This window comes from Elgaria multicarinata, chromosome 3, assembly GCF_023053635.1.
Source record: "Elgaria multicarinata webbii isolate HBS135686 ecotype San Diego chromosome 3, rElgMul1.1.pri, whole genome shotgun sequence".
NCBI lineage: Eukaryota > Metazoa > Chordata > Lepidosauria > Squamata > Anguidae > Elgaria > Elgaria multicarinata.
The window spans coordinates 22,605,998-22,627,792 of record NC_086173.1 but is presented as its reverse complement, the minus strand read 5'-3'; the positions used below and the strand labels follow the sequence as shown (position 1 = coordinate 22,627,792).

The window sequence follows — 21,795 nt, the reverse complement described above, 5'->3', positions numbered from 1 at the left end:
TCAACGACCTACTAAGGAAGATAACAATAAAATTCAAAACAGTAACAATTAATTGATTGTTTATTCAAAATCCAATTAACTTTTTTTAGTTTATTCAACTAAACTTGATCCAGTGATATCATCTTTTCAGTTTGATAGTCATTAAGCAAGGATATTAGATATCACATTTAGTAACTAGGGTAGAGTACCTCACTATTCTGTAAATTCTTAATGTGATGGATTGATGCCAGTTTCTCAATGTCTGGTTTAAAGTCATTTAACATGAGTCTTAAATCACCACGTTTAGTTATCTGGAGTTGATTTCTTTGTTTGGAGAGAAGTAGGCAGACCACACTAAAACCACATTCCACCAAATATGATGTTGGAAATGCAACCAGGAGCTTCTGAACCACTCTCCATAGTGTAGGATAGCAATTAACCTTTAAAACGACTCTTCTTAAATGGTATTAATACATATGTGGATCCCCTATTTGGCTTGGGACCAACCTTCTCCCATAAAAACGTCCCTGGGTTTTAATACCTTCTGGAGAGGTGCTTCTCAGAAAAGACCACCTCGAGCACACACACCCCGCCGCCCCCTTGCCTCTTAATGCCCCCCTATGCAATCCCACTGCCCCCAAGGGGGCAGTACCGCCCACTTTGGGAACCACTGTTCTAGAACCTCATAGGTGCTTATAGACCTAGTTTATATCCAGCTTCCTGGTTTCACCCCTCTCACCTTCCAACCTCGGACATTGGACTGGATAAGAACAGCAGACGATTTCATCTTTGCATATTTCTTCTTTTGCTGCAAAATAAAACGTTCACCTTAGTAGAGAGAGGCAGACACACACAAGGCCTCATTTGATCACCACAAAAGAGCAGACACTATGGTTTTGCAACATTTGCCTAGTTTTATCCTGGTATAAATTCCTTCTATGCCATATTACGCTGGTTCATGCAGTTTCCCCCATGGAATCTTCCTTGTAAAAGACTGCCACTAGGCAACAAAGACTTGCAAATTCATAGAAGCAATGAACAGGGCAATCTGCACTACAAACCTATCTTGGTTTTATACAGGTTTAACTAGGGAAGGCTGGTGGCTCCAGTTTCTCTGGGGCGGAGATTCCATTCTGGGTTTTCGTTCCAACCAGCCAGAAGTCAAAAGAATCTATCCAAGGTGCTGAACCCTATCCCAAAAATTGTGCAGGACCTTGAATAGTTCCTGTAGACTTCTGGCTGAACGTAACTAAAACCCAGAATAGGATCCCCTCCCCACCAAAGCTGGAGTCACTGCTATGGGTTTAATTATTATGGCTTCACCTGAAGAATCCTGGGAATTGTAGTTTGATAGTGGTACTGAAAAGCTTCTGTTAGAAGTTACTGAGTCCTTTCCCAGCACTACATTTCCCAGAGATCCCTGAGAAGAGAGAATAGCTGTTGAACCCTTTGAAGTCTGTGGTGTAGATATAGCTTTAGGACATCAACTGAGGGGCAAATCATTACAGATTCACAAGCCAACCAGGTACTGTACAACTGAGGTCTAAACGACACACTGCATTAAATATGTAGCGTGTAGCTGAACTTTAACATTTTATTTACCTTAGTGTAGGTATAATCAATCTTCTTGGGGCCAGGGGCATATCTGGCAATTTGAGTAGCTGTCCTGGGAAACCTATTTCACAACAATCCCAGGTGCCAGTAAGAAAATATGTTCTTTTTTAAAAAAAAAAGTGGGCGGGGGAGAACTTGATGTTCTCCCAGGAAAGTATTTGCTGGTATGTTGGTGCCCATGGTGACCACATTGCCTGTGCCTGCCTTCATGTAAGCAGGTGGGACCCGTGAACTGGACTGGCATTGCCATGTGTGAGTAGGGGAGGTTTAAACCTTCCCACCTAGTCACTTTTTTCTCCCAACATTACCCCTCCTTCACTGCAGGGACGAACCCTCTCCCTGCCCTGCTCAATTGGCGCCAAAATCATGAGGATCAGCTGCACTCTCTGTATTTAATGTAGCGTGTCTATTCCTCATGGTGCACACTAGGCAAACCTTTAAAATTGGTCCACCACCAAGCCCTTATAACAGCCAAAAGACTGATATTATTACGTTGGAAGGAAGGATAAATGTTCGCCTCCCATAATGCAATGGATTAAGGACCTAAAAACATTATCAACATTTGAACGGGTGGTATATAGGCAACACTTGGGAGTGGATAGATATATGGATATTTGGTCTGCCTTTCTTAAAACGTATGCATAATCCCCCCCCCTTTTTTTAAAGAATGCTGTACTTAATGGAAGATTGATATTTCTGTGCATGTAATTTTCTGTTCTTTTTCCATTTTTCTTTTCACGATTTGTTTTGTATTGTTAAAAGTCACAGTAAAGGGCAAAAAGATTAATAATAATAACAATAATAGTTTTGCAAAATACCAAGGGCAATGAGACCTGCCAAGGCAATTAGCATCCAAGCATGTAGACACATCCACACATGCATATATCTGCGCCATACCGCATGTCCCCGGAACCAGGCAGAGATCAGGATCTGGCTCTGGCGCATCTGTTGATAGCGCTTGCGGCATTTCCAAGCCCGGAAGGCTGCTTGGATCATGGCAGCCAGTTCCTGTAGTCGCTGGTGGCGTCTGGCCTCCAGATCAAAAAGCTGTGAGGGGAGGGTTGAAAAACATCAGTGCAGGGTCAGATTCGAGAAGACAGGACATCTACCCTGATCAGCATTAAAAAGTAGCTTTAACATTTCCTCAAACTTCTATTGTAATGGGAGCCAGTTCAGAAGACACCCTAAACCACGGCTTTAACCACAGCGGTTAAGCCAGAAAGCCGGGCAGTGTTCAGAAGACACCTTAAACCATGGCTTTAACCATGGTGACTATTCACCGTGGTGAATTTGTGACCTAGTCAAATCTGGTTGGCCGTGTCATGTTGTGAGCTACATGAGCGATTTATTGCACCCTCATGATTGGCCTCTCATTGAAGTTTGCAGGTCCTTTACATGATGCTGTCAACCTCCAGGACTTCTCCCATGCCTTCCCCCGGTAATCTTACTTTTTAAAAGTTCAGAGATAGTGCGCTATTTAAAATTATAGCAGGATATTGCGGGGCACTAGGTGGCACTGTTTCATTTAAGTTTATGAAGCATTGCCAAGAGGGGAAGTTTTCAATTACAAATCATGTGGTCACCATTGGTCACCGTCTCAAGGAGCCATAGTTATCATGGAAAGACCAAAGAAGAAGAAAAAATAGTAACGTTTTTCCCCCACAATGTAGAGACACTCCATATCTGTCACTGTGGAATCATTGAGTGGAATCACTGGAAGGGCAAGGAAGAAGCAGCAGTCAGGGAGGAGATGACATGACATAAGCAGGAGCCTGGGAAACAAACATCCCATAACATCCCATTTTCAGGAAAAGCTTCCGAATTGCTGGAAAATTCAAAGTGGCGAATGTTTGACACAGAGCAATAAGAACGGTCACCTTTCTTCCCTTTCACTCTTGGAGTGCTGATAAGCATAGCCCTATATCCCCTCCCCACGCACCCCAAGCCCATGACACCACAGCTTACCGTGCGTGGTGTTCGGATGAAGATCTTAGTGTGCCCGTATGCCAGCTCCTTGGGTTCAATGGGTAGGCTGCTCAAGAGGGTTTGAACACCATCCCTGCACCAGGAAGGAGAAGAAGGGAAGGAGACCAGAGATCAAGCGGGTGGGGGGGTGGGGGGCTGACTTGCCCGTGTGCCCAATGTCAGGCAGCATGGTGGTTCTCCACCACAGACCAGGGCCTCAGCTAGACCTAGCGGTCTAGCAGGATGGAGGGGTGAAGATCCTGCGATATTTTTATTGCGCGATCTCCCCCTCTGTTCACACGTGGCGCGCGACGACCTCAGTTTTTAAAGAGACAGGAGCGCATGACCACTTGTGTGCAAAAGGTAAGTCCTTTTTGAAAATATATATTTTCTCTGCTCTCCCCAACCCCTATGCGCGGGTCCCAACTCCTCACAAGGAACCACGAGGAACTGGGACAAACCGGGATGCTCAGCCCTAGACCACGGAAAAACCGGGCCTAAAGTGGAGGGCGAGATCCTGGGGCAAGGGAGGGATGATCCCTCCCTGATCCCAGGATCCCCTGTGCGTCATGTGGATGCACAAGGGTGATCCCGGGTATTGCCCCGGGATAAAGCCCCGGCTAGCTAAGGCTCAGGTCTCCCAGCTGGCATCTCAACGTTATGGACTGGAAGCCTGCTGCCAGAATTTTGGTGGGATGACCTACAGCCCTACAGCCCCATGGTGGCACCACACACTCAAAAAACAAACTCTGGGTGGGCATAGAAGGAGCAAAGTATATTTCTACAGTATGTGGGACAGATGCGTCCCATATGTTAAGATCTCTGAATAAAATAATGGTATATTTCAAATTAAAACTTTTGCCCTCAACATATTGTTTCTGAAATAAATGGGTTATTTATTTCAGCCTACACCGCAAAAGGGGAAATTAACTTTAATTTTAAAAAATATGAATTTGTGATTAGAATTTCTTTTCTTTCTTTTTACTCTTAGGCATTCCATATATAAATAATAAATCCAGTTAATTCTCTCTCCTGCATGTCAGATATTTCCCCTTTCCCTTCGGTGGACGGCCACTAGTCTGTTGGCATCTTGGAGAGTACGGCAGGAACTGAAAAATGCGTCGCCCTTGCTAGCTCAAGAGCTACAGCTGAACTGTGGAAGAGCTATGGAGAGTATTCAAATTCAAGCCCCCAGGAAGGCTCCTTCTCCCTCAGCTGTCAGCACCAGCAGCCATTCCATCAGGCTATGCTGAGGGAGATGAGAGGGGAAACTGGGCCATTCTGCTAGACCTGCGGAAAGACTACATGAGCTTTTCCTCTTCCCTCCCCATCCCATTTTCCTTGTGTGTCGTATCTTTTAAGACTGCAAGCTTTCAGGAGGAGCCATCTTTTTTATGTAATAGCACGTAAGCCGCTCTGGAAACCCTTTTTGGCTAAGGAGCAAGATAAGAATAGTTTAATAAATAAAATAAAATCCCAACCCACCTGCCAACCACAGCATTACTAAACCATTGGATACTCACAAAGACCATATGATGCCAGTCTTAAAGGAATTGCACAGGCTGCCTATACACTTCTGGTCATAATTCAAGGTGTTGGTAATGGCGTCTAAAGCCCTAAACGGCTTGGGACCTCGATACTATAGGGAGTGCCTCTCCCTATATATGCCTGCCTGAGATTTGATGTCTGTTGGAGGAGCCCTCCTCTGCATCCCACCGGTGCAAGACATATGCTATGGTGAAACATGGGGGAGGGCTTTCTCTGTTGTGGCCCCCTGGATGTGGAATGCCCTCCCCTTGGAGGCCTGACTGGTGCCAGCCTCATTTTGGCACCAAGTTAACAAAGCCTTTGATGGCTAAATTCACCAAGGTTGTATATAGTTTTAATAGTTTTTTTAAAATTCTAGACTGGTTTAGCTTGATTAATGTGTTAATTTGGTTTTAGTTATGTAAATTGATTGTTTTATACTGTCTGTATGATTTTATCTGTACGTCGCTCTGAGATTCTGGTGATTTATTTATTTATTTATTTATTAAAACATTTATATCCCGCCCTGTATCACAAGGATCTCAGGGCGGCGTACAGATAAAACCATACATATAAAATAGAACAATACATATACAATTCTAAAACAAATTAAACCATTCATATATTAAAACCAATGTGAAATTTTAAAACAGTAAAATCCAACCAGTCAGCAGGCTGGTGGATTTAGCCGTCAAAGGGTGGGATATAAATGTTTTAATAAATAAAAAGAAAGAAAGAAAACACTCCCCACCCCCCGCCCTCTCGGCATTCTGTTGACCCCAGCCTCTGACCGCAGCACCGTCTCTAGCACACCGCAGTGTCTGCAGTTTACCTGGCGCTTCCTTTCCACTGTGGCCAGGTGTTCTTGCTGAGCATCTTGTAACGCTCCAGACATGGGCCATAAGCCTGCCGATAGGCATAGCCAGCCCGCCGGACCCTCACGTTCTCCAAGAGGCCAAGGTAACGCACCTGAGTCCGAACCAGCTCATCTGTGAACACAGCATGCCTTTTGGTGTCATTGGGCTTGATGCACCTGGCAGCAAAGGGAACATAAGAACAAATTGAGTGAGATGAATTGTTAGCCTCCTATTTCTGTCAGTAGACTGGACAGTTTCCAAATATTTCCCAGCTCTCTCTCTCTCTCTCTCTCTCTCTCTCTCTCTCTCTCTCTCTCTCTCTCTCTCTCTCTCTCTCTCTCTCTCTCTCTCACACACACACACACACACAGAGTTACTTCCTGTTTTCAAACAGGAAGTAAACTAGGTGCACGAGGGCCATTCAGTCCCTCGTTGTGAACACGCTGCTTCTCCCACACACAGCGGGAGAGCGCAGCAACTTCAGTTTAAAAAACATTTTGCCATTTTTCTGGGGTTTTTTGCAGCTCAAGGAAGACCAGAAGGGGCGGAAGGCGTGTGAGAGGCAGATGACGTCATGTGAGGGACCTCTGAGGAATCCGTTAGTGCCCAGTAACGAGCGTGCAATGAAAAGCTCATTGGATGGAGCTTACACACACACACACACACACACACACACACACACACACACACAACCTGATATAATTGGGGTTCTTGGAATAGAGGTTCTTCATGAGGGTGATCACAGAGGCTTTGAACTGGAAACCAGCAGTGGGTGGACGCTTGAGTGAGGCTTTTTGGGGGTCCCCTTCAGGAAAGAGGCTGCGCATGAGCGCATGCTTGGCCTTCCACATGGCTTGCATCAGGTCTCTAAAGAGTAGATCGTTGTTCTTTTCTATGAATCCCGCCACATTGTAAGTCACCTGAAGTGGAAGAGGGTCAGCAGTGAAGTAGGCCTCAGCTCAGGCACATCTGGTAGTGGACACTGAGAAGGCTCAAGTAGAAGGTGAGAGAAGGGGGCCTTCAGACCTAAACATTCAGGCCCTACACAGGTTTGTCATCTCAATTAAGACAGGGGTGAGCCACCTATGGGGCCAATTCACCCACCCACCCACACAGAATCCACTGGGGGCCACACCCCTGCTCCCATCACCAAATTTGTTGCAGCAAACGTACATTGATTTTTCTTTAAAACAAGGCATGTGGGGAGCACATGGCTCATTTTGAAGAAAAACTGTGCTCCCTTGCATACCTTTTTGCCACTGTGATGCCACCAAATTTCAGCTGCAAACTTTTTGGGCTGCTGCTGTTGCCATGGCAAATTCAGCAGCAGCAATGGGAAGACTGTGAGGGCCACGAAAAAGCCCGGCTGAGTGCATGTGGCCTGCAGGCGGCACGTTCCCCACTCCTGAGTTAGAACCTTTGTCATCCATCCCCTAAGTTTGTCCATCCCCTAAGTTATTCCTGCCTCTCCTGTACTATCTTAATGTAACTGGAAGCATATGCATATCATAGAGGGAGGGAGGTACTGCTGAATACACAGGTTAACAGAGGGGTCCACAACTTTTTGGACCCATGGCCATATTTGGGAAATTGAAAATACTGCTGTAGGCACTACAAAATGGCTCACATGGTGGATATGGCTACTCATATAATGGTTGCCGTGGGGGCCCTGGTTATTCAAGAGGTGTATTGGTGCAGGGGAGAGAAATAGTGAGGCTAGAGGCTGTAAGGGAGCTGTAAGAGATGCTTCCTGGCCTGCTCTGTTGGCATTTCCCCTTTGCTCTCTTTTTCTTTCCCCCTTTGTTCTCTTTTTCTCCACTCCCAGGCTCTAGCCTGACTACTTCTCTCCCCACTAGGGAGACCAACTGTCAGGATTTCCCCGTATTTGTCCTGGTTTTTGTTCTATCCTGGGTGTCAGGGGAGATTTTCTGTAATTTCCTATAATGTCCTGCAATGACACACTTTCCCCTTTAAGACAAGCTTTAGTGTGGAGGGGTGAATGATGCACTTTCTGGAGGCCCCTATTGGAGCAGGGGGGGGGACAGGAATGACACACTTTAAGGCCCCGATAGGTGTGGAGGAGGGAAAAGTGTGCTTTCTTGGGCCTCTGGAAAGCAGGTGGTTCACAACCTCCACGCTAATGACAGCTGCCAATAGCATGGCAAGAGGAATGACATGCTTTCCAGAGGCCCTGGAAAGCACACTTCTCCCCCCCCCACCACCACCACTGGGCGTCCTCTTTTTGGTTTCCCAAATATGGTCACCCTATCCTTGTCTCCCTTCCCCATCCTTAGCCTTTTCCTTTCTCTCCCTTCCTAGCTCTTAGCCTTGCCCTGTCTCTCCCCACTTTATCTTGCTGCTTCTCTTTGCTCCCAGCCTCCAGCCTCTCTTTCTCTCCCTCTGCCCTCATTGCCTTCCTTGTTCTTCCTGTCCTCTGAACAGCTAATCAGCAGATCAGCAGCAGGTTCAGGAAGAGGAAGGAGAACCTGGCACCCTAACACTTTTTCAACTTTTTATTAAAAACTTTTTTTTTGAAGCAAGCAAGGAGTGAAGAGGTGTGCAGGTGCCATTGGAGGTGCACTCAGGACCCCTGGGACAACAGGTGCTTTATAGCCTCACTAGTTCATAGCAACTATAAGCTCTTGTGTTATACTGTACTGCTTCTTAGGTGGACTTGTGACATTTCAGATCGGATGGCCTTGACTGGGCCGGCTGGTCTTTGCTCCACATGGGCTTTCCCTTGCTAGGGGAAGTCTGGGTGGAGCAAAGCCTCCCTGAGTTAGGTGCCGATGGAAGACTGCTCCTCTACTCAGTGCCTTGACTGGGGAATCCTCCAAGGAGGTGGAGCAGTGTAGGGGGATCACCTACCTGTTATTACCAACCTGTGATTGGAGATAACAGTGGGGATGGATCCCTATTATTATTTTCGACCAAGACTGGAAAGTCCTCTCCCCGCCTCCTTCCCCAGCCCCTGGTAGGGGGGGCATGAGGCTTCTGGACTGTGGGGCCAGGGCCTGTGGAGGGAGCACAAGCCTCCATGGGCCAGATTAGGCTCACAGGCCAGAGCTTCCACACCCCGCTCTAAGCCCACCACACTTCCAGATTGGAGCCTTCCTACGTCCCACACTCTTGCCACCAAGAACTGAAAAAGACTCCCAGCACCACTGACCTTGCCAGCATAGTGATTAATACGGAAGCAGTTGGCAGACAAGGTAGCATCCATGATATGCTTGGTGTTCTGGGTGACTCTGCTCTCGTAGCGCTGGTGTTTCTCAAACACGTGGTTGAGTTTATTTAGGAATGTGGCTTCGTTCACCGCCCCTGGGCGTAGGCACTCCTCATCCAACATGGCCAGGATCCCACCTTTGTTCTAGGCAAAGAAAGACCAGTTACGATACAGGACCTCTCAACCCTCTCTGACCTCAACCCAGGATAGACTGGGCATCTCTCCTGGCTGACAGGGAAGGAGGGGGAGAAAGCAGCATGTCTGTACCACCGAGCGGAAAAGAAAGGAGGGTTAAATGTGCCCAGAAATGCTTATGAATTTTCATGCAAACGTTTAAAGAAAAATATTCTCAAAGTTCGGGATAAGCCGATCATAAGACTGGAGAAATTCTAAAAGTTCAAGATGGAAGCGAAGTGAAGGTTGGAGAAATCTTCAGTTTCAGAGAAACTGAAACGAACAGGCTTGTCCCTTCTTAGCTAATAGAGTTGCTTGCCTAAAGACAACCAGTGACATCACTGGTGAGATCAATGGGAACTGGCACATTCCCAACTCATAGCTCCTATTCAAAAATGTACACAAAAAAAAATAAATTAGGGGAAATTGTGTTAAAACCCATTATGTTAAGAAAATTGCACACAAAAATCGTTTATTAGTCAAGAAAGTACACAAAAATGCATGTGAGGATCTGCTTCTTTCTTTCTGCTTCTTATGCCCGGAATGCCTCTCCAGAACCCTTACACGATACAACCACTCTCCCTTCAAACCCTTTTTCAAAACACTCTTAGGGACTGTCAATGGCCCTTTCTACACCTAAGGATTATCCCAGGCAAATGGAGGGATCGTCCCTGCCTGCTCCCGGGATCCCGTGTGTCATTTGCATGCACAGGGATGATCCCGGGACAAGCCCTGGAAAAAAGGCAGGTGTAGAAACGGCCTATCTGTCTTCTAGGCTCTGCAGCGACCACGCAGTGGGGCTGGGTCACTTATATGATGCAGCTGCCGACTCACAGCCACCGTTCAAGCTGTGCGGTAAAAAAGACAGGAACTTACCCCAACTTTTTTCTTCAAAGCAAAGTCACCACGGCCCTTTCGCCATGTGACCTTGCTCCAGATCCGAGCCGGGGGTGCATGGCGACCCCTCATTGGCTGCCAGAAGCCAGGCAGATGACAGGGTTGCGTTAATTAACTTCTCTGATGCTGTGTTAATTCACCCCAATTTATATCTGAAACTGCGCATTTGTGGAGGGAGTTTATCCCAGGGAGATTGTAGGGAGCACCCACGCACCCATTTCACCCCATTCTAGCAAACTGTCAGGGTACGCACAGACCTCTATTTTTATAAAAGGGAGATGCACAGCTGTGCATCAGCAAAGTAAAGGATAAAAGCTCCCTCCACAAATGTGCAGATCCTCCCTTCAGATCTTGCCTTCATTAACTTGGGATTATTGCTTCTTCTCGGAACGGTGGGCATGATGGGGAGGGGGGGAGTTACTACTCCTGCGCACTCCCCACCTGGAAGTATATTTTCCCCAGCATTGACAATCCAGGTATTAGGGACAGCTAGTTCTGCCATAGAGCACTGATGGAGCAGAGACGACTAGAACCCGGGGTCATCCCATGAAGCTGATTGGTGGGAGATCCAGGACAAATAAGAGGAAGTACTTCTTCACACAGTGCATAGTTAAATTAGGGAACTCACTACCACAAGATGTAGTGATGGCCACCAATTTGGATGGCTTTAAAAGGGGGGTGGATAAATTCCTAGAGGCGAAGGTTATCAATGGCTACTAGCCCCGATGGTTGTGTGCTATCTCCAGTATTCGAGGCAGTAAGCCCGTGTGCACAGTTGCTGGGAAACATGGGTGGGAGGGTGCTGTTGCATCATGTCCTGCTTGTTCATCCCTGGCTGATGGCTGGTTGGCTGCTGTGTGAACAGAGTGCTAGACTAGATAGAACCTTGGTCTGATCCAGCAGGGCACTTCTTACGTTCATCATACTGTGGAGAATAAGAGCAATGCACTTTCTTCCTGTGCTTGTCAAGACAAAGCCTTGGTCTATGAAGGCTCGGGGTTTAACACCAGGAGGAGTCTATGAAGGTACAGTCGGTATGTGCTATCTAGGATATTACTTTTAGCTATCAGAATTGGGGCGCAGCCTCTAGCAAGGAGGAGTTGCAGTCAGTCTTTTGGGCTTCCCATGGGGGGATCTACACTACTGCTTTTAAAGCGCTTTAAAGCGCTTTGAAAACGTTTTGAAACCTGTATATGCAGTGTGTCCTGGGCCCCAACAGTTGTCAAAACTGTTATAAAGCGCTTTAAAGCAGTAGTGTAGATCCCCCCCTACGTGTGACTTCTAGCCAGCGCGACCCAGTGTCTTTAGCCTGTCCCCCAATCCTTGTTCGTTTCTCCAGCCTCATCCTTGCAGGTGTGGTTAAAAAGCAGCCTCTGTCCATTGGCTTTTCTCTCTTCTCTTACCCATTTCCCAAGAAGAACAAAACAAAAGTTCCTAACCCTCGGCTGCTGCTCTTGTTAGCCCAATTCACAGAAAGTGCCCTGTCCTCTCCTCCCACGCCCTATCCCATATTTTCCATAACGAGCCCCCAACCCTAAGAAAAGACTTTTCAGGCATTACATGTGGCTGGAAATTTTCCTCCCACAAACTTGCTTAAGTTAATTTTTCTTAGGATCCAACCCAATATATTCATAATAATTTGAACCCAAGCTTTGAACCTGAGCTTCCCAACCCAAAGCCCATGCCATTGACTTCTGCAATACCGGAAGAAAAGAATGGCTATGCAAGTGAAGGGGTGCCCTCTGGACCGAAACCAACCCCCTCGTCCACTATATCCTCCACAGTTTTGAAAACAACTTACATCCTCTATCAAGTTGCAGATGATGCTGTTATCAAAAAAGTCCACAGGGGTCCAAGTAATGCCCTGAGGGGGAGAAAGAATGTTATAACAACACCCACCATTCACCATGGGTGACCGCCGGATTTTATCAAGGCAGCAAAGCTGCAGTGCACAGCCGTTTGTGGCTGTAATTCACACACATAGCAAACAGTACTACAGTACACCTGAGCCCTTTCCTTCTGTGTGCACTTTGTTGCTTAGCATCGCATTCCACGACATTTAGAAGCTAGTACAAGAACCTGGGAACTGAACAGCACTAATGCAGAAGAATGTTATATTCTAGAAGCATCATGAACTCCCAACAAAACTTTATTTCGAGGGATTAAAAAAAAACACCTAGGAAAAGACCCAAATGCACAAACAGTACAGCTGTCTTAAAAATATCATATTGGATATTTTATGGCATCATTACCCTTATCGTAACATTGACAACTTCACATAATTTGCCTGGAATGATTTCCTTCTTTCCACTCTCTAGAGCAGTCTTACCCAACCTGGTACCCAGCAGATGTTTGGACTACAACTCCCAGCATTCCATATCGGCTGAGGCTGATGGGTAACTCCAAAACATCTGGGGGGCACCAGGTTGGGGGAGGTAACTCTAAAAGTAGTAGTTGTGCCTGTGGGGAGTGCCTTTACCAGTGGGAGGAAAACTGGGTATGCTTGATCAAGTTTCGGGTTCAAGAGGACCCTAAACTTACTTGTCACGTTGTGATCAGCCATCTGCTAACCACACAACTTTTACATGGCTTGAATTTTGAACTGCAGCAATGTTCTTTTGGAATTACATTTTTTTTTTTTTGGCTCAAACTGCCCGTTTTGTGTATGGTTGCACATTTTTAAAAAAAGCTCTGATAACATCAGAGAAGAGGCCCACCACTTCTGCTAAAAATGACAAGGCCTGGGCACCATGTCTACCCAGATAGGTAGACGTGGCCTCTGAAAAATCTGTGTACCAGATCTACCTTTCTGTTGTTTCTCAATGGGTAGACCTGGTATCTAAAATAATGTCTTTCCATTCGCAACTCAATTCTTCCCCTGACTCCTTTCATCTCTATAATTGCCCCTGGGCCATTACTTGGCTGAAGGGCATGGTTAATTTTGCGGTAAGCTCTGTTCTGTAGGCAGAACCTTTAGTTCTTACTACAATACATGAGAAAACGCTACGTTCTGAGGAGCTACATGGCACAATGTCTCAGCTCCTAGGCCTGTACTAAGAGAAAGATGGGAGAGGCTCCACTTGGGCCTTCTGCAAGAACTAAACATGGCAGGCTCTCTTTAAGCTATATACATACGAACAACCCCCTCTAGCCCTTAATAAATTGCACACTGCTACGATCAATTTCACAGCATTTCCCTAAAATACCAACACACCAGGAGCCTGGATAACAACCCTGGACTACACTGCAAAGTTGTCTTACACTGCTCTAACCTCACCACCACCAAATGGGAATAACAACACTGGTCTATTCTGTACATTTTGCCTCATGTCTTGGGTTCTACAAGGGCTACAGACTTGCTTGCAGATCCTGATGAGGAACATTGGGGGCGGGAAAGAGGATTTAACCTTGCCCTACACTGCCATGATCCTCATCAAGGTATCTGTTTCCCCACTGTGTTTGAAAAAAAGACATGTTTAAATATGTTTATCTAATCCTATAAAATACATATGCCATTTCCTTCCTAGCCTCGTATTGAACCCTCGAGGTTATTGACAGCTGCACATTATAAGTTATTGGTACCCTCACTATTTTATCTATATTCGTTCTTTTGCACAGAATATTAACACCCCTGTCTATGTATCAGGTCTTGCTCGGGAAGGGGTGGGGAATGGCGGGGAGAGGGAATGTCTACCTCCCGAATGTACTCCTCTTGCTCCTCCTTCAGGGTCAGCAGGATGAAGATCTGCTGGAGCTTCTCGTTGCAGTAATTGATAATGAACTGCTCAAAGCTATTGTTCTATGAAGAAGAGAGAGATAAACAGAAACTTTGAAAGCAAAAGAGGACTAGGGAAAGGATGCAGCTATCTGGACCCTGTCCCATACAGAAAACATTGACAATGCCCTTCCAGCCATGCCACAACATATGTTCAGTTCTTGTTGGTGCTCTTCCATTTAATGCACGCATATAGACACACATGCTTATCTATTCACACAGATACACACACACTCCTCACATTATAAAGCGCCAACATGCCCCACTCTGTTCCAGACCTTCTTCCCAAGACCTTTATCAAATCTCTGCCTTAAGAAAGAGAGTTCTAGGTATTCCACCACTCACCTGAAAAATCTCAAAGCCATAAATATCCAGAACACCCATCACTTTCTTGTGCTCAGTTGTTTCCACCTAAGAAAAAAGAAAGCTGGTGATGATCATTTTCACTGGATCACAATCTCCTAAAGACACGACCACTTCCCAATTTCCCCAGCCATTTAATTTGGAATAGCTACCTCTGGTTTCCCAAGTCATGAAAACAGAACCAAAACACCACTTCACATATAAAAAAATGACAATCACTGCATCCCGCCCTTAGAGCTTTTCTACATGAGGCTGTTAACTGCTGTATCTAGTTTCAGTTTCATTGCAGAAATTAAATCCAAGCCCTACACAAGAGCTTTTCCTTTCCTGCTTTCCTGCTATATAAACTTTAGGTGGAGTGCAAATACACAAGTAGGAATTTTTTCTTTCACTTTCAGAAATAATATCCATTTTCCCTGCTCCAAAAAACCTGGGGAAGTGCTCTTAAATAACAGAAGCAAAACTGGTGGATCATGACATTGTCTAAAAAACCTATAAACACAAGTGCACAACAAATATCTCATGCAGAAAATTGCCTACATCTCCTATCCTCCCCAGCCAGCACGGCCAATGGTGAAGGAAGATAGGAGTTAGCAGCAACATCTGAATATTCCAGAGCTAAAAATGTGGTGCTGTTAGGTAATTTTAGAATCTGGACTTAATGGCCTTATCGGAAGGGGCTTTTTAGACAGGCCATTTTGGCAGAGGCATAAACTGACTGCTTTCAGGGGATGTTTTGACATTAGGCTGAGGGCTGTATGTTGTCCAGCCCTGTCACAGAGAGAAGAAAGGGCTCTCTCGCCTTTCTAGAAAACAAAACTGAGAAGAACACAGATACATCCCCTCATAGCATCACAGGTGGGGATTTACCAGTGTGATAGAAACAAAGATATTAAGTGTGACACATCTCCCTTAACCTGCTCCAGAGTACCTAGACCTGTTTGCTCGGATTCATGCAAATGCACCCTAAGAAGAACACTGCATTACACTTTTCATCCGCTTGATGCTTCCACCATGCACACTCACTTTGATACTCTCGTTGATCCTGTTAACGAGCCAGTTAAACAGCCGGTTATACATGTTCTTTGCTAGGGCATCCCGTACGTAGTAACCCTAGGAACCAAGATAGAGGTGGTTAGACCATGGGATATAGTCAATTCAGAAATCTAAGACTGAATGCGAAACATTCAACCCCAGAACTCTAGCAAAAACATTCTGAATAATACATCTCCAATAGGGCATGTCTGCTCTGCATACCTAAACTGGGTTGAAACTGGTATCATCACTTATTCCCCATATATTCAATGGGACTTGTAGAATCGTCCTAATAATCTGCTAATTCCCAGAATTCTTCGAAGGGAGAAGGCATGACAGAAATATATTGCATTTGTAATAGTACAGAGAGTGTCCCACAAAAGCCTGGATTTTTACATCTGCTGAAGGGTCCGATTTCAATTAAGTGGTGAATCCTCTCCAGGTTTCAATTAGAACTAGTCAGAACTCTAAAGGAGCTTCACACCCCTGACAGCACCCTTAGAGTTTTGACCAATTCTGACTGAAACCTGGTCTGGATTCCCCACCCCACTGACTTCAAAGCCACCAGCCTCCTCTTGCAGGTAACCCAGTAGTTCTTAACTTTCTTTTGTAGGGATCTACCAATGAAGTTATATTCATATTAAAGACCTATTTATTAGTCCCATCTCTGGCCCAGGCCCCTCATTCATAGTTTTTATGTTTTCTTGCCCAGCACCTTAATAAATCCATACACATATTTGGCCAAGCAGGGTCCTCAGGGCAGCTTACAACTCTTCTCATAAAACAACCAAAGTCAATGAAAACAACAAAACACTGACAAAAAAAGCAATAAACATTGAAAATAAAATAGTGACAGCGTATTTTAGAAAACTGCACAGAAAACAGGGGCACACATCTAAAACCAGCTCAGCTTTCTAACCCAAAGGTCTCTCTAGAGGAACAGTTTGGTCTTCACCAACTTAACCTAGGGAGGGAATTCAGTACCAAGAGTTTCAGCAGCAGAAAGGCTCTGCTCCTTATAACCATCAGGCTGAATTCAAATTCCTGCACTTTGATGGCCCATCTTCTATACTGGCAAAAATGAGTTTGCACCACTGATGAAACGTTTGCAGTTGAGTGACAAGTGCAGATTCCAGCGTGAAACAGAATGTGCTCATGGTTGGCCCACCATGGTCCAGTCAGGCTGAAATGGCTGGGAGCCAACATGAGCAAGACTTTTTCTTGAGGCCCTGTGTCAGATCTGGGTTCTGCTTCTGCCAGATTCCAGTCATCAATCAGATTCTTTTGGTTACTGAGATTAAAAAAAAAACCAAGCTACTTGTGCAAAAAGATGAGAGTTTATTGATAGAAAATGAATGAAACATATATACATGCAAAGAAAGTCCACACCTCTTTTCAGCTAATCAAGCTTTCATAGCTGCGTGTTTATTGGGGGGATAGCACGCTAGATAGAAGAGGTCCCAGGAGCCACAAAAGTTCTCCAGGCTGACTATGCCCATTGTCCCCTGAAGTGAGAGCGAAGCACAAAGCCTGTGGATAGGATTTTATAGGCTCTTCTGCTAGATGCCTCCCTCCCTCTCAGGAGCTGACAAGCTCCATTCCTCCCCATTCTCAGAAGGAGCAAGTGTGAGGGCCTCCCTCTCACAGGTTACCAAATATCTCAGCTTAGGAAACTAATTGCCCTTCTAGTGCTTGCTTAGGAGTGAAAACCTCTCACCTTCTCTAGGCTGAGATAGGACTCTATGAGAAAAAGGTGAAATAACTATGAGAGGCCCATCCAGGGAATGAGGCCTACTCTTGTCAGCTAAAGCCTGCTAAAACCTACTCACTGTGTCAGGCTACACAGGTCTCTTAGCAGCATTTGGGAACTCTGTGAAGTCTATATTTCTGCTCACTAACAAACTCACTACAGGCCCCCAAACACATTCAACTATTTGAGATGATATGCTCGTGCCTCTGTGAATATTTTTTTTAAAACATTGGAATGCAAACATACCATCATAATGAACATTTGTACATGAGTATTGGCAACATACCAGAAAGAGCGCTCATGCACACACGCACCCTTCTACTCCACACTCACTTGTGAGACACTCAAGGTTGTCACCACCTTCTCCTGATGGGCCTCCACTGTGCGAGTGCACAAGGCCTGCTCCAGTATATTTTCATTCAGCTGGATCAGCTGACAGATTTCCTGTACCACTGCAAAAATAAAACATGGAGCTGGATAGCAAGTACAGCAGATTTCCTATTAGTTCTCCTCCCTGACATTGATAGCAGGTTGCAATTCAAAGAACCAGGGTTGAGGACTAAGGCCAGGGTTTACAAGAGGGTTCGGCAACCTTTGTGATCAAAAGGCTACATGTAGTGGTGGGTCGCAGGCTGCAGGGTAGTATGCATGGCTGGAGCTGGTGCTGAGTGGGGCCTGGGCTGGCATCCTCATTGCCCCCTCACACATGCAGCTTCCCCGTCCCCATCCACACACACTCATGAAGAGGACTGGTGTACTGGGCAGAGAGGGTTAACCCTACCCAGGCACCATCCTGCTCATGTCAATTATGCTTCCTCTACCCTGTTTGGTGGGTTTTAATTTGGCGGCAGTGGGAGGAGAACATGGTGGAAGCAGGCTACGGAGAGGGCTATATGTCCCTCACATGTGTTTGACCGCCTCAGGTTGACGTACGCAAACAACCAAGCATTGCTCCAGAGCAAACCCTATTAATTTTAATAACTGTGCCTGGTAGACTGCAGTCTAGGGAACTGCAAAATTAGGTGCATGCCAAAAAGTGGTGATGGATTTGGGTCCTCCCCCCCACCCCCCACAGTCATATAATTATTTCACGAATAGACAGATTTTGGCATTGCTCTTCTGACAATTTATTTTCATTGTTGTAAAAATAATGTGGAAAACAGCCCCAGGAGCTGCTTCTAGAGTGAGGGCCGACACCATGGAAATGAGAATATTAAGCAGCCAATGGGATCCAGGCTGTGGGCGTCCACAGAAGGAATGGAGAAATCAGGTTCTTAAAAGCCTGAGCTGTGGTGCAAACAAACTTGGCCTGAGCTCCTCACCATCACCCTGGAGATGACACCACCCACCCACCCCTGCTGACCTCTGTCATCCTGGATTCCACAAGATTGTGCTCCACTGGCTTGAAATTGCTCCCCCAGCTGCACGTTGCCCAGTTTGAGGACCACGGCGGTCACCTCTAGCACTGCTGTCACCTCTGAGGGGGAAAAGCCGATGGCTTTCATGGCATCCTGCAGGAAAACAGTTATTGGAGGACAGGATGAATTATGGGAAAGCACACCTCCCTCCACACACCCAAGCTAGGCTGCATGTGCATTTGGTGATGTGGGTTTTCTGGAAACCTTTGCATTGGAAAAAAATCTCATGCAAGTCAGGGGAATTTGCATAAAGTAACTTGCACTAGAATTTTTTTAGTTTGCATCAGAAATTTTTTTACGCTGTACAGCACCATGTACATTGATGGTGCTATATAAATAAATAAATAAATAAATAATAATAATAATTGTCTGATGCCCTAGAGCAGGATTGACCCTGCTTCTAGCCCTCCAGATGTTTTGGCCTACAACTCCCATCACTCCTAGTCAGCATAGCCAATGGTGAGGGGTGATAGGAGTTGTAGGCCAAAACATCTGGAGGGCCCACAAGCTGACCACCCTTCCTCTAGAGCAGTGGTTCTCAACCTGTGGGTCGGGACCCCTTTGGGGGTTGAATGACCCTTTCACAGGGGTCGCCTAAGACCATCAGAAAACACATATTTCCGATGGTTTAGGAAACTGTATTGACTGAACTATGTCATGTATCATCTTTTGTATTATTAAAGCTATTGTTATGTATTATTTTCATTAGCAAACCATCCCATGACAATGGATCGTGTAGAGAAGAACGAAAATAATTTTATGGTTGGGGGTCACCACAACATGAGGAACTGTATTAAAGGGTCGCGGCATTAGGAAGGTTGAGAACCACTGCTCTAGAGAATGATTGAGTTTAGCATGTTTACTCGTATTTAGTAAACAACCAAGCTAAAAAAAGAACCCCATGTTAATTTCTTGTCTAAATGCACCATTAAGCATTTGATCTGAAATATTTGAGAGGGAAAGTTAAAGCATGCTTAATGTGATTTACGTTTTATATTATGTAAATGTTTTTATTGGAATACTGAATCACCTGAAAAACATTAATTACCACTTTGAAACAGCCACGCTTGCCTAATATGGTATTTGCATTTGGCATCCATTCATTGTTTCTAATGGACTTTAGCACTGGAAATTTTTCTGGAGAAAATTTAAGCACTAGAAAAAATGGCATTTCCGCCCTGAATCATTGCATATCTACTGGGATTTAAGGCAAAATCCAGTGATGCTTTTATGGCAAAAATTGGGTATGGTGAAAAGGATCAGGGTAACATGAAATGCAGATCTGGGATATACAACTGTACAGGTTCTAATGTGCCACGGAGCTGGTCCATGGACTGACTGTACCTTTAAAAGCTGGACCTGAAAGTCAATGTGTCAATGTAATTCCCTCAATCCAAAACAGGAGTGCTCCTGTTGAAGGGGGGCAGACGGCCACACCCCCTTCCAGGAAATTCCATTCCATTTCCCCTCCCCACGTTTTTTGTGTCCCCAGCCAGTCAACATTCCATAATGAGCAAGCATACTCAGTCCTCGTTGGCTCCCCCCTTAGGATTCTTTTCTCTGAAGGTTTTTTTTAAAAAAATTGTTACTTTGCAAACCTTGGGGTTGCCCTGAATCTGCCTCCTCCTCCTCCTCCTCCTCCTTGTATGTGGATGGCACCATTTTGGTCACATACAGATCCACAGTCGGAGAATGAGTTCTCCATTAGTATATATTGGTTGCGTTTTGCCTCTGCCAGGCCAACATGATTTGCATCCCAGACCCACCACCCATAGCTCAGCCCATACCTGAATGACTCTGAAGTTCCCTGCATCATCCATACCCTGCAAGCTTGAGGCCTCCTTGTTGAGGTAGCCATAATGGCTGCAGTTTCGCTCCAGCCTCAGTTGTTCTGTTGAAGAGAAGGACCTGTTGTCATGGCCTTTTTAGTTCTCATCCTCCTTGCCCTCAAGCTTTTATCACAGCGGTTCCTTTGCACCAAGGGTGCTCATTTCCTGACACCATGATGTTGAGTTTTTCTACACGAGTCTGTTAATCTGTTGTCTCTATTTTCGATTTCATCGCAGAATTGAGATCCGAGCATTACACAAAGAACGTTTCCTTTCCTGCATTTCTGCCACATAACCTCTAGGTGGCACTGTAGTATAACAGAACAGCACAAATATTTACATGGAAACTGCACTTTCTTTCACTTTCACAATTAAGTGCCGCATTTTCCCTGCTCTAAAAAAGCCTGGTGAAAGTGCTGGTTAGACACGGAAAGGTATGTCATTGTCTAAAGAACCCATAAACGACTGTGAATAGGAAATGATGAGTTCACATGAAATACCTCGTGTAGAAAAGTGTGTCTTCCCCATTTTCATGTCCCGCATTCAAAAGTAAAATGTCCCAACACCCTGCCCCTAGTAAGGTCTTGAACACAACACCCTGTGACTCTCCTCTCCTCTTTTACAGCTGGCTTATTTCCAATCTCTTTGAACAAAGATTTTTGGGAAAGTGCCTGCTAAAAGACCTTCAGCTAGGTCTTGGATCCAGCTGCCTGCAAGTTCCCAATCAATTTTAACCCTCCAACTCTGCCCATTACCCTCAGGTAGCCACATCTCAGTGGGCTGACACCAAAAACTACCATCCTTTGAAATGAGTCTTCCAAATTCTAACACAGGATTCCTCGGCAGTTCCCCCAGTACAAACAGTCTCCTCTGGGGCTCTCTGTCCCCTTCCTTAGGATAATCCTACGCAAACATCAGATCCCACATTTGAAGGACATACTGAGCAACTGGTCAGAGCCTCCAGACAGGAGCTGATAGAAGATGTGGAAGTTTCTCTCGCCCTTTACATGATGCACTACCCGGGATTTCTCTAGCAGGTCTGAGAATAAACAGGGAGAGGGGGGGAGAGAGAGAGAGAATGAGAATGGAGAGATAAATATTGGAAGGGCCTAAGGCAAGATTAGGCTGCTATACATAACTGGGGGCAAAACACCTGCTGGTGGTTAGCACTACTCCTTCATCAATCCATGGAAGAACGTTGGACCCTCTAGTTCATTCTCCTGTTCAAGCAGCCCCTTCTGCCATTAACTTTGTCCAGGGCCAGCCCTACCATTAAGCAGAGTGAGGTAGTCACCTCAGGTGGCTGATGCTGGGAGGTCACACAGACTGCATTTTACCCCCTAAGTTAGCCTGCAGCATTCAGGTGTGGTGGAGGATGCGGTCCCC

At 45.6% G+C, this 21,795-nt stretch overlaps 2 protein-coding genes across 3 annotated transcripts in view; one reads left to right on the top strand and one right to left on the bottom strand.

Moving 5' to 3' along the window:
• Nucleotides 1-4,681, top strand: part of LOC134394291 (retinol dehydrogenase 16-like) — a 50,244-nt gene extending 45,563 nt beyond the window's left edge. Inside the window, exon 6 of the mRNA XM_063119595.1 lies at nt 4,602-4,681. Within this exon, the coding sequence (XP_062975665.1) occupies nt 4,602-4,636 (35 nt within the window). The 3' untranslated portion in view covers nt 4,637-4,681. The remainder of the gene's footprint in view (nt 1-4,601) is intronic.
• The window catches only part of LOC134394290 (unconventional myosin-Ia-like), a 66,498-nt gene that overhangs the window by 19,683 nt on the left and 25,020 nt on the right, over nt 1-21,795 (bottom strand). For both annotated transcript variants that reach the window (XM_063119589.1, XM_063119590.1), the window contains exons 8-21: nt 21,350-21,448; nt 20,368-20,471; nt 18,526-18,673; nt 17,496-17,614; nt 15,404-15,490; nt 14,360-14,425; nt 13,934-14,038; nt 12,041-12,103; nt 9,112-9,312; nt 6,636-6,862; nt 5,918-6,118; nt 3,559-3,652; nt 2,491-2,640; nt 719-787 (exon numbers count right to left, since the gene is read on the bottom strand). In XM_063119589.1, coding sequence (XP_062975659.1) covers nt 719-787; nt 2,491-2,640; nt 3,559-3,652; nt 5,918-6,118; nt 6,636-6,862; nt 9,112-9,312; nt 12,041-12,103; nt 13,934-14,038; nt 14,360-14,425; nt 15,404-15,490; nt 17,496-17,614; nt 18,526-18,673; nt 20,368-20,471; nt 21,350-21,448 — 1,733 coding nt within the window. The remainder of the gene's footprint in view (nt 1-718; nt 788-2,490; nt 2,641-3,558; nt 3,653-5,917; nt 6,119-6,635; nt 6,863-9,111; nt 9,313-12,040; nt 12,104-13,933; nt 14,039-14,359; nt 14,426-15,403; nt 15,491-17,495; nt 17,615-18,525; nt 18,674-20,367; nt 20,472-21,349; nt 21,449-21,795) is intronic.